Source organism: Rutidosis leptorrhynchoides, chromosome 1 (assembly GCF_046630445.1).
Source record: "Rutidosis leptorrhynchoides isolate AG116_Rl617_1_P2 chromosome 1, CSIRO_AGI_Rlap_v1, whole genome shotgun sequence".
Taxonomy (NCBI): domain Eukaryota; kingdom Viridiplantae; phylum Streptophyta; class Magnoliopsida; order Asterales; family Asteraceae; genus Rutidosis; species Rutidosis leptorrhynchoides.
Genome location: NC_092333.1, coordinates 512,509,422 through 512,521,991, shown reverse-complemented (window position 1 = coordinate 512,521,991; position 12,570 = coordinate 512,509,422). Strand labels below are relative to the sequence as shown.

General features: G+C 32.1%; 1 protein-coding gene across 1 annotated transcript; it reads left to right on the top strand.

Moving 5' to 3' along the window:
- Nucleotides 1-355: 355 nt before the first annotated feature.
- Nucleotides 356-3,350, top strand: LOC139876384 (protein ALP1-like). Its single transcript, XM_071863698.1, has 3 exons — nt 356-562; nt 1,402-1,883; nt 2,656-3,350. Exons 1-3 carry the CDS (start codon nt 436-438, stop codon nt 3,229-3,231), a joined length of 1,185 nt encoding a protein of 394 aa, XP_071719799.1. The 5' UTR covers nt 356-435; the 3' UTR covers nt 3,232-3,350.
- Nucleotides 3,351-12,570: the final 9,220 nt, after the last annotated feature.

Sequence of the window (12,570 nt, the reverse complement as noted above, 5' to 3'; positions counted from 1 at the left end):
ATAGTAATATTTAGTTTTTAAAATAATTGAAAATAAATTATATAATAAATAAATATAAATATTAGACATTAGACATTGAATTAGACACTAACCCACTCGTTCTCCTCGTGCGCTCGTGCGCTGTATATGATTGTATATATTTTGTATTTTATTGCTTTTTATAAGTTTTTCTAACAATAGTCTTTATTTCAATCCATCTGCCCATGTAATATATCTCTACTAGAAACCCTTTTTTTGCATGCTACGATCACCCCCAATATAAACCCACACTAAACACACACGATTTTTAATTTCTTCTTTAACTTTTTTGTTGCCATTACTTATGTACAATCTTTTTAAGTGTTTCCATGTGTGTTTTCTTTTCTCACTAATTTTATTTTAACTTATTATTTGTTGTTTCAAGGGTTTAACATCTCCAATTTGGTCATCTGCTTGATGCAAATGGGTCCTATAAGGGGAAACAAAAGGAAAATAAAACTAGAGATTGAAAATGGGTTGGCTTCTGAGTCTTCTGAAGAGCCTTCTATTGATTGGTGGCATGAATTTTCAAGGAAGATTTCTGGTAATTAATGTTCTTCAAACCTTAAAAAAAAATATTCAATTTTTTTGGTGTACTACAACTCTTCTTTAGGTGCATTTGGTATGTGGGTTTTGTTATATTCTGTTTATATTTATTTATTTATTTATTATTTTATGTGTTCTTGATTCCTGACCTAAATAGATGTTTGATAGCTGAAGTTGTGTTTCACCTTTGTTGTGTTTGACCTAAAAAGATGGTGCTGTAAATTTTTTGATTATGTTGAGTGGTAACATTTGAGGGAATCAACTAGAAATTTATCGATACCGGCATATAACTATATATATCCGGACGATTGTAAAAGTGCAGGTCCTGAACTGCAAATACACTTCTTAGTTGTTTGTTAAGAGGTAGAAATTTGACTTGTGAAAGTCAAAGAAATACTCCACGTTTTCAACACCTAATTTGTTTTGCCTTCAGCATCGAACAAAATTAGTTTATAATTGAAGTTGATTGATAGTCTGTTCGACTTCTCTAGTTATATCGATGCATCTTTCTTCATAATGGAGTAGCATTTAGTCATTGATCATTGATCTTAGCATCTTATAAGTAGAAACAGGTAATTTAGGTACCACTGCTGAGATATCATAATGTAAATTTCTTTGTATATTTGGTCTGAGCGCTTAGAACAATGGTTTCGGTGGTACTCCTTTAGTCATACATACTTTAAATTTTGTATAAACGTTTAAAATGTCTAATCTAACCTTAATATTCGTCTTTCTTCTGTTTTAGTAATTATACTTCATATCAACCCGTCTTGGTATATATAACGTCTTATTGTAATAAATACAGTTTGTTAAAGGATTGTGTGCATCTCTCTGCAGGTTTGGTATCACCATCAAAAGGTGTAGACCAATTTGAGACATTTTTTAAGGTTTCAAGAAAAACATTCAACTACATATGCTCACTCGTAAACGAGCCAATGATGACCAAAGCAACCAACTTTTCGTTCTTGAACGGTCAATTCTTGTCTTTAAATGATCAAGTAGCTTTAGCTTTAAGAAGGTTGAGCTCTGGTGACTCATTGCATGGTGTAGCCAACTTTTTTGGTACAAACCACTCAACTGTCTCTCAGGTGACCTGGCGGTTTGTTGAGGCGATAGAAGAACGTGGGCTCCACCATCTTCAATGGCCGTCAACAGAACACGAGATTTCACAGATAAAATCCAAATTTGAAAATGTCAGAGGCCTTCCAAATTGTTGTGGCGCAATTGATACCACACACATTATGATGTTGTTGTCAGCGACTGACAGGACAAGCGATGTTTGGCTTGATCGTAAGGACAATCACAGTATGATGTTGCAGGTAAGTAGAATTGATGTTTTGGTAAAGGTGGCATTTTTTACCCATTTACCAATAATCGGGCAGATTTGGGTATGGTTAATGGTTGGAGTATATAAAAGGCCAAAAGAGTAAATAAATAAAAAAATAACCTAAAAAGAAGCAATCTAATTGGGTCAAAAGCTTGTTTTGAAAGCATATAATTCAATTCTAAAACTTATATTAGTATTAGTATTGAATTAATATAATATCAGTTATTATGGTATTTAAGATGCTAAAATACATGAATGATGAAATTTTTTAAAATGGAATAAAAAATATCTCAGGATAAACCCATTTATGCCAATTATTATCCAGCTTGACCCAAACCCATCGACCCGTTATCCAGTTCAACCCACCCACCAATTTGTCATCTCTGTGTGTTATGGCTAACTGTTCTATACATGAGTTCTGACCATTAAAATGTAGTAATTGGCTCTTCGTCACAAAGTAACCATCATCTGTCTTAAAATGGGTAATGCTGACCCAAATCAGTAACACCAATTGTTGAGAATGGGTAAATAAGTAAATTTACTTCTGAAGTTTGCGAAACAACTTTATAACTTTGATGGAAAATCAAAGTGTTTAATAAACATAATAACAAGGTACTTTGGTTAATTTAGTCTAACTTATATATATATATATATATATATATATATATATATATATATATATATATATATATATATATATATATATATATATATATATATATACTTTGGTTAATTTAGTCTAACAATGTTAATTGTGGTTGCAGGTGATCGTGGATCCCGACATGAGATTCCGTGACGTAGTAACAGGATGGCCGGGGAAAATGGACGATGCATCGGTGCTTCAAAAATCGAATTTTTACCATCTATCAGAAAAAGGCGAGAGACTAAACGGGAAAAAACTGAAGCTTTCAGAAGGAACCAATGTTCAAGAATACATCGTTGGAGACTCGGGTTTTCCTCTTCTACCATGGCTCATAACTCCATACCAAGGTCAAACTCGTGACCTGCCCGAAACAAAATCCGAATTCAACAAACGCCATTTTGCAACACGGTTAGTTGCACAAATGGCGTTGGCCCGCTTGAAAGATGTATGGAGGGTGATTCAAGGAGTGATGTGGCGACCCGACAAGAATAGGTTACCGAGAGTTATTCTCGCGTGTTGTATCCTTCATAATATTGTGATTGACATGGAAGACGACGTGTTTGATGATGACTTGCCTTTGACTAGTCGTCAACATGACTTGGGTTATCATCATGAAGTTTGTGACGTGGCGGATAAAAATGCGTCCATCGCTAGAGATAAGTTGGCTCTTTACTTGTCCGGAAGATTGCTTTCTTGATTCATTGCTTTCTTCAAGCTTCAAAGATTAGGTTTTTGTTTTATTTCATGAAACGGATGTTGTTGTCTATTAAGGGTCTTTGATGTAGAAATTTCATGCTATCAGCCTATCAGGTTCAAGACTAGATTGTAAGATATAATTAAAATTAATATATATAAATTAGTAGAATTATTATCTACTACTTTTCTACAAATGGGGGTCGAGGTACGTGCATTGTGTTGAGCCTTAATGGGTAACAAATTTACGACTCGTTGATTGAAACCAAACTGATGGTTTAGATCTTATTATAACCCGTAACAAAGGAGGGGTTTGGCCTTCAATTAATCGTACGATCATTATATAAGCTTCTGGTTCGATTACTGGATCAACGGTATCAGATTGAAGGATAGTTTCCCTCATCTGTTTGCTCTCGAGATGGACAAGCATTCCACTTTTTTTTTTTTTTATCATTTATTTCAATGACCCTCATTATTTGCACGTATCACACAACTTTGAGCGGAAATTCGAACCCGATCGATGGTACCCGAGAATACATCCATCCGGGCAGTATTCCTGGGTAGAGTCAATATATACCACAATTATTGATGTTCAATTGTTTTAAAGAAAATTATGTCATCTCTAAGGATCGAACCCATAATCTCTCCCTATTCCATGACACAAAGTACAGGGGTGAACCGTTGAGCTATGCCCGCAAGTTCCAAGCATTGCATTGTTACCTACTAGTATAGATCGGATGATCCTATATCAAATCCATTTCATTTTTAAAATCCATATCCATTTAATTATCCATTCATAATAATATCCGTTGGATTAAACGGGTCAACGGATATCCATTGGAATTAAGTTTTTTCTAAAGATATTCCTATTATGAAATGAAATCATCAAAATATTTTTAATAATATATATAAGATATATGAATTTAATATTTCTTCACAATCTATATTTTTAATACGGAGTAATATTTTAATAGTTTATAGTATGCATGTATAAGGATATGTAAATGTATATTCATATATGTAAGTAACAACAACAACAACAACAACATTACCCAATCCAACGAAAGTGGGGTATGGGGGAGGTGAGTGTAGACAATCATTCCTCGTACCCTAGATTAGAAGGAAGTCACTACTCCACCCGCGGGTATAGAACCCGCGCCTAGATAAGGTCGTCCCTCCCTTTACTCTAGCGCAAAAGAGATTGCTTCCTAAAGGACCTCCGGCCCGAAGAGCTCATAAGAACGAAATAGACAGGGCAAATGATACGTACCTGTACGAGTAATGAGCGCCTAGCAAGAAGCAACCATACACAGTAACCATAAAGGGGACACATATAGCAGTAATGCACAACAGTAGGGCAAAGAGCATGAATAAAATAGTGCACATAACCATTTAATTTCAGGTAGACATACAGACAAACAAGATATATACATATACATATACATATACATATACGCACCCACACAGACACACACATCGATGTATATATACCACACGAAAGCATGAAAAAAAAAAAAAAAAAAAAAAAAAAAAAAAAACTCATGCTTAAACATAAATACATATTGATACATTCGTAGATATATATACCTAGGTACAGATACAAGACAGACAAACCTACATACACCAATACATGCACTTAGATACATAGATACATATATATAGAGATACAAACATATACATCGGTACATATATATAGCCTAAAAACATATACATAGATACAAAGGCATATAAACCATGTAGAGGGGTATAAATAGTGTGGTTATTGAATATCTGGTTATAGTTATATATGTAGTTGTATAATAAAAGTAACTAACACAAAAAAAAAAAAACCTACTCAATAATTCTAATTCTACTCCTCCACAGGCTCCTATCAGAAGTCATGTCCTCCGTCAGTAGGAGCTCTTTCATGTCAAGCTTCAATCTATCCTCCATCCTACGTCTAGGTCTACCCCTTCTCCTTACGCCGCCAACGGCGAGGGTCTCGACTCTCCTAACTGGGGCTAAAAGTGGGCGCCTCCTAACATGCCCAAACCATCTAAGCTCTTTCATATATGTAAGTAAATATTTATATATATATTTATATGTATATACATGTACTTCCGGTGGTAAATGAATATATCCATAAATGTTAAATTGTCATCCATATTCGATCCACTAAATTTTCGCATCATCCATATCCATATTTGTATTCATTTATCATCTATTTAAATCATCCATATTAATTCAAATGAACCGGACTTGATGAATATCCTATAGATCGGACATCCGTTGTCATCACTAGCTCCTACTATGGAAATGGTGATTGGTCTTGGTTTAAATTTTTGTTTCTTGGATCGAAAGCGAGTCACCGAGTCAGGCTCATACCAATGAACATTATTCAATTGTCAAAACATATATTTAGATTCAAAGCTTCATGTTCAAATGCAGAGGCGAAGCCACTTGTTGGCTTGTGGTGGCAAGTGCACCCACTCAACCCAACATTATTATAAGAAAATTGACTCAACAACCATGTAAATATTGCATATTTTAGTTAGGTGACACCATTCATATTTACGGTGACACCAGTCAAACTCCACTTGATTACCCATAAGCCCAGTTCACTTTAATACTCATATGTTTTTATTACTCGGAAGCCCAACCTAATCTACTAAATCCAATTGGAATATATATCTTGAAGCCCAACAATTGACTAGAAAATATGTAACAAAACGATCTTCCATTTTTCTCTTGACTTTTAGGTATCTTTTATTATGTTATCCACAAACCAACAATCTTAAATATCTTATTAATTTCGATCAACCTTTTAAATCTCGTGCTTATTAGTTTCAATCATTCAAGTCGTCAAGGTAGTAATGTTTAAATTTCTTAGTTACTCTATTATTTTGAGCTACCTAGTATCTAGTATATTAATACGTATGGTTTATTAATTCTTTAAATTTTATGCTTAAATTAATTCAATATTTTACACTTTATAATGTGTTTTTTACTTGTAAATTATACTTTGAGTATGAGTTTGAGTAAATATACTTAATTGTTATGCTATTGATATATAGCGGCTCAAGGCATACTAAAAAAAAATTGTAAAACAAGTATCATCGTAGTCTATTACCTTTGTGAAAAACATTACAAACAATCCATTTTAGAAGTTAAAGCGTAAAAACAAAAAACTATCGGTTTCATATCATTATACAATCTACCGTAGACTTGTTTCATAATTCAAAGGTTTTTCCTATGGCAAGTTCAAGTTTTAGATACGGTATCGTATGCCTGCAATTTAGTGACACCAGTGACGAAAAATCCTAACTTCGCCACTGTTCAAATGTTCATATATATACTTTTTTTCACAAGAAATTTAATCTAAATTACAACTACCATTTTTATTCTATACTTCAAGAACAATCTTTTTTTTTTTTTTTTTTTTTTTTTTTTTTGTCAAATCTCCTGTCATTGCCCCCATTCATTCTTTTGAGCTTAATACATATTACGGAGTAATATATAACTAACCATATTATATATATATATATATATATATATATATATATATATATATATATATATATATATATATATATATATATATATATATATATATATATATATATATAGGGGCATGATCAATGGGAAAATAACCAATCGGGAGAAGTAACATTTTTTTTTTCGCTTTTTTGGATTTTTTTCAGATATCAAGATCACACGAAAATATGAACATTTAGAAAAGACACTTCGTGATGAATGTTACTCCCTCCGTCTCATTCCAATAGTCCACAGACAAAAAATACGCAGTTTTAGGAAATCCCACTAACTTCATTTCTCCACCAATGAAATATCTTCTCTCTCCATATCCACCAATGAAATATCTTCTTTCCTTTCTATTTATGGAGGTGGACTATCAGAATGAGACAGCCCAAAATGGAATACTGCCCTATTGGAATGAGACGGAGGTAGTATTATTTAGGCGGGAAAACGATCGACAAAAATAACATTCAAGATAATATTGTTCGTGAAGAATGTTAACGTTTTTTTTTTTTTCCCTTCATGTTTTGTGAAATAAAATTTAGCCCGATTTATAGTTTAGGGTTTAGGGTTTAGTCCCTAAACCCTAAACCCTAAACTCTAAATCGTTCGTGTTAAAAACTCAATCTAAATTCTAAATTTAAACCCTAAATCTAAACCCTGAACCCTAAATTTCTAAACTCTAGTATCTAAACCCTATAAACCCTAATATCTAAACCCAAATATCTAAACCCTAATATCTAAAACTTCAACATACGCTCGAATAACACGATAATTGTTATATATTAATTTCTTCGAGCGTTTTCTCGTCAAAATAAAAAAATTTATCACAAAGTGTCTTTATTAAATATTCATATTTTCACCTAATCTATAATGTTCGTGAACAAAGTTTTTTTCAAAAAATGAAAAAATAAAAATTTGCTTCCCCCCGCTTCTCCCTGATTGGTTACTTCCCTTGATCATACCAATATATATGTACCAATATATATATATATATATATATATATATATATATATATATATATATATATATATATATATATATAAATCAAAAGTTTTTTTGTGAATTGTGGTTAAAAGTTATTTTAGGATATTTGTATATATATATATATATATATATATATATATATATATATATATATATAATTATTAATTTATAATCCGTAAATATATATAATTTATAATCCATAAATCTACGTAAGCGTTGGTTTATTATTAATTATAGCATACAAGTAATTTCCAAACATATTACTCCGTATATACATTATACATACATTTTTATGCGTAACAAACCTTTTGGAAAGTTAAATATAAAAGTTAAACCCACCAAATTTTTTTAACGGATTTATCTTTCTGTTAGTCACGAGTTGGGCTCCACCGCCATCACCGTTCAACTCGAAATAATTTTATGAACAAAACGCAATTAATTGTACTCGAAACGGAGCTTCGATGCACTACCAACAGAGCATTTCTTTATAGCAATAAATATGGAAGTGATTTGAACTTACAGTTTAAGTCCTTCAAATATTTATGAACACGCAAATATAACTATTATAATATTAATTATACATGACGACTCTCCGAGTACCATTATTTTGCTGAAATGAGTAACAACTTTTCTAAAATTAAATTCGCGGGTTAAACTTTTATTCAAAAAATAACTGTATATAATAATTCTAAAATAATATAACTTATACTTTACTAATGTTACGTTTCATGATAAATTTTCAATGTACTCTAAATATTACGTAGTATATAATTTATATATTAAAAAGATATTAATGGTGAGAAAAAATTGTATACATTAAGTTACTAATACCACCCAAAACCACATTTAAAGTTTGTCAACACCACAGGCTCTTAAACTCAAAAGAACTTTTAAAATTTCGTCAACACTACGGGCTCTTAAACTCAAAAGAAGTTTTTAAAATTTTTCTATACCACGGGCTCTTAAACTCAAACGAATTTTAAATTTTGTCAACACCACAGGCTCTTAAATAATTCTTATACTTTTCATATTTTTTAAGTATTGATATTTACATACCAATATGAACTGCAATTTACATTTTTTTGCACTTGTTTTTTACACACCCGTGCAACGTACGGGCTCAAAAATCTAGTGTATATATATATATATATACAAACACAATAATATATATATATATATATATATATATATATATATATATATATATATATATATATATATATATATATATATTATTGTGTTTGTGTATTATTGTGTTTGTGGGGTTTAGATTAATTGCATGACTTGTATCACGTCTAGAACTTTAAATGGCGTGACATGAAGTCCATCTAGAAACATATATCATCATATATGATATGGTAATGGTACTACCAACTAACTTAACTTTGGATACAGCCTTTGTGATTCTGTAGAAAAACATGGCCTTTGTCTAATCCCCGCCCATACTGTTTTTTTTTTTTTTTTTTAACAGCCACAAATCAAATATAAATAAAAAACGCTTTCTAGCAAGTCGCTAAAAGAGAAATTACAGCGGAGAAAGGAGTCATGAGTTCCAATTGGAAACTACATGGCCCCTATGTTTAAGCCATCTAAACGAATATGATCTAATTACATCAAATAAATTAAATCTACTACAAAAAGGTTCGTTAAATACGATTCCATTCCGAAGATGCCAAATAACCCAAAAGAGAGTCACCACAACAGCAGTCAATCGAATCATAGAAGACGCAGATAGAGTCGCGTTCCCGATCCAACTATCAAATTCTTCCCACGATGTCAAAACGGGCATACTACAATCTGACCATAAATGAATCTTTCTCCAAATTTGTCTAGCCACTGAACATTCAAAAAATAAATGTGTGCGCCATTCAACACTGTTGATACAAATTGGGCAATTAATAGAGTTAATCTCTAAGCCTCTAGCAGAAAGGTTCCAATGAAGAGGAAGAGCATCTAACTTTAAACGCCACCAAAAAATATTTACTTTCCTCGGAAGAAACTTAAACCATTTGGTACTAACATTTAACGATGGAAGGGATGCTCGGTCATGTGATCGCGTGTTGTTTTAACCGAGTACATAAGATCCGAGTTCAAAGAAAAAGCCCATCGATCATCTTGGTCCCGAAGAGAAACTTGTTGCAGTTCGTTGCAAAGAGAGGTTAAAGCTTCCTCGTTTCTAGTACCAATCCGCTCACGGTTCCACGTCCACAACCAATCCCCATCAATAAATTTGCTAGCAACCACATCCGTTTTGTTAAGGTCTAGATGAAAGAGACGATTATACCTAGAAGCCAAGCTCGAATTACCAAGCCAAACATCATGCCAAAATCGAACCTTATTACCATTGCGAACCTCCATGAAAAAAGAGTTTGCAGGTAGTAAGTTATCTGAAAAAATTTTAGAACACGTACCAACAATATTACACCAAGTGCTGATACCCCCGAAAGTCTTTTCAAAACTGTCACCATGTAAAGATTTAATGACTTTCACCCACGTCTTCATTGTTGTTTAAGTACCGCCATCGCCATTTAAGAATAAGAGCCAAATTAAAAGCATTAAGACTTCCGACATTAAGCCCGCCAAGATCATGAGGAGCGAGAATAGACGCCCATTTTGAAATGTCCCGTTCTTATTGATTAAAAACGTTCCATATTAATTGATTTCGTTGCGAGGTTTTGACCTCTATATGAGACGTTTTTCAAAGACTGCATTCATTTTAAAACAAACCATAACCTTTATTTCATCAATAAAGGTTTAAAAAGCTTTACGTAGATTATCAAATAATGATAATCTAAAATATCCTGTTTACACACGACCATTTCATAATGGTTTACAATACAAATATGTTACAACAAAATAAGTTTCTTGAATGCAGTTTTTACACAATATCATAAAGCATGGACTCCAAATCTCGTCCTTATTTAAGTATGAGACAGCGGAAGCTCTTAATAATCACCTGAGAATAAACATGCTTAAAACGTCAACAAAAATGTTGGTGAGTTATAGGTTTAACCTATATATATCAAATCATAATAATAGACCACAAGATTTCATATTTCAATACACATCCCATACATAGAGATAAAAATCATTCATATGGTGAACACCTGGTAACCGACATTGACAAGATGCATATATAAGAATATCCCCATCATTCCGGGACACCCTTCGGATATGATATAAATTTCGAAGTACTAAAGCATCCGGTACTTTGGATGGGGTTTGTTAGGCCCAATAGATCTATCTTTAGGATTCGCGTCAATTAGGGTGTCTGTTCTCTAATTCTTAGATTACCAGACTTAATAAAAAAGGGCATATTCGATTTCGATAATTCAACCATAGAATGTAGTTTCACGTACTTGTGTCTATTTTGTAAATCATTTATAAAACCTGCATGTATTCTCATCCCAAAAATATTAGATTTTAAAAGTGGGACTATAACTCACTTTCACAGATTTTTACTTCGTCGGGAAGTAAGACTTGGCCACTGGTTGATTCACGAACCTATAAAAATATATACATATATATCAAAGTATGTTCAAAATATATTTACAACACTTTTAATATATTTTGATGTTTTAAGTTTATTAAGTCAGCTGTCCTCGTTAGTAACCTACAACTAGTTGTCCACAGTTAGATGTACAGAAATAAATCGATAAATATTATCTTAAATCAATCCACGACCCAGTGTATACGTATCTCAGTATTGATCACAACTCAAACTATATATATTTTGGAATCAACCTCAACCCTGTATAGCTAACTCCAACATTCACATATAGAGTGTCTATGGTTGTTCCGAAATATATATAGATGTGTCGACATGATAGGTCGAAACATTGTATACGTGTCTATGGTATCTCAAGATTACATAATATACAATACAAGTTGATTAAGTTATGGTTGGAATAGATTTGTTACCAATTTTCACGTAGCTAAAATGAGAAAAATTATCCAATCTTGTTTTACCCATAACTTCTTCATTTTAAATCCGTTTTGAGTGAATCAAATTGCTATGGTTTCATATTGAACTCTATTTTATGAATCTAAACAGAAAAGTATAGGTTTATAGTCGGAAAAATAAGTTACAAGTCGTTTTTGTAAAGGTGGTCATTTCAGTCGAAAGAACGACGTCTAGATGACCATTTTAGAAAACATACTTCCACTTTGAGTTTAACCATAATTTTTGGATATAGTTTCATGTTCATAATAAAAATCATTTTCTCAGAATAACAACTTTTAAATCAAAGTTTATCATAGTTTTTAATTAACTAACCCAAAACAGCCCGCGGTGTTACTACGACGGCGTAAATCCGGTTTTACGGTGTTTTTCGTGTTTCCAGGTTTTAAATCATTAAGTTAGCATATCATATAGATATAGAACATGTGTTTAGTTGATTTTAAAAGTCAAGTTAGAAGGATTAATTTTTGTTTGCGAACAAGTTTAGAATTAACTAAACTATGTTCTAGTGATTACAAGTTTAAACCTTCGAATAAGATAGCTTTATATGTATGAATCGAATGATATTATGAACATCATTACTACCTTAAGTTCCTTGGATAAACCTACTGGAAAAGAGAAAAATGGATCTAGCTTCAATGGATCCTTGGATGGCTCGAAGTTCTTGAAGCAGAATCATGACACGAAAACAAGTTCAAGTAAGATCATCACTTGAAATAAGATTGTTATAGTTATAGAAATTGAACCAAAGTTTGAATATGATTATTACCTTGTATTAGAATGATAACCTACTGTAAGAAACAAAGATTTCTTGAGGTTGGATGATCACCTTACAAGATTGGAAGTGAGCTAGCAAACTTGAAAGTATTCTTGATTTTATG

Excerpts from the sequence above, each read along its gene's own strand:
- LOC139876384 (XM_071863698.1), top strand. The coding sequence starts at position 436 with ATGCAAATGGGTCCTATAAGGGGAAACAAAAGGAAAATAAAACTAGAG. Across the intron at positions 563-1,401 it reads ATTTTCAAGGAAGATTTCTG|GTTTGGTATCACCATCAAAA; the intron begins GTAATTAATGTT and ends ATCTCTCTGCAG. Across the intron at positions 1,884-2,655 it reads ATCACAGTATGATGTTGCAG|GTGATCGTGGATCCCGACAT; the intron begins GTAAGTAGAATT and ends TTGTGGTTGCAG.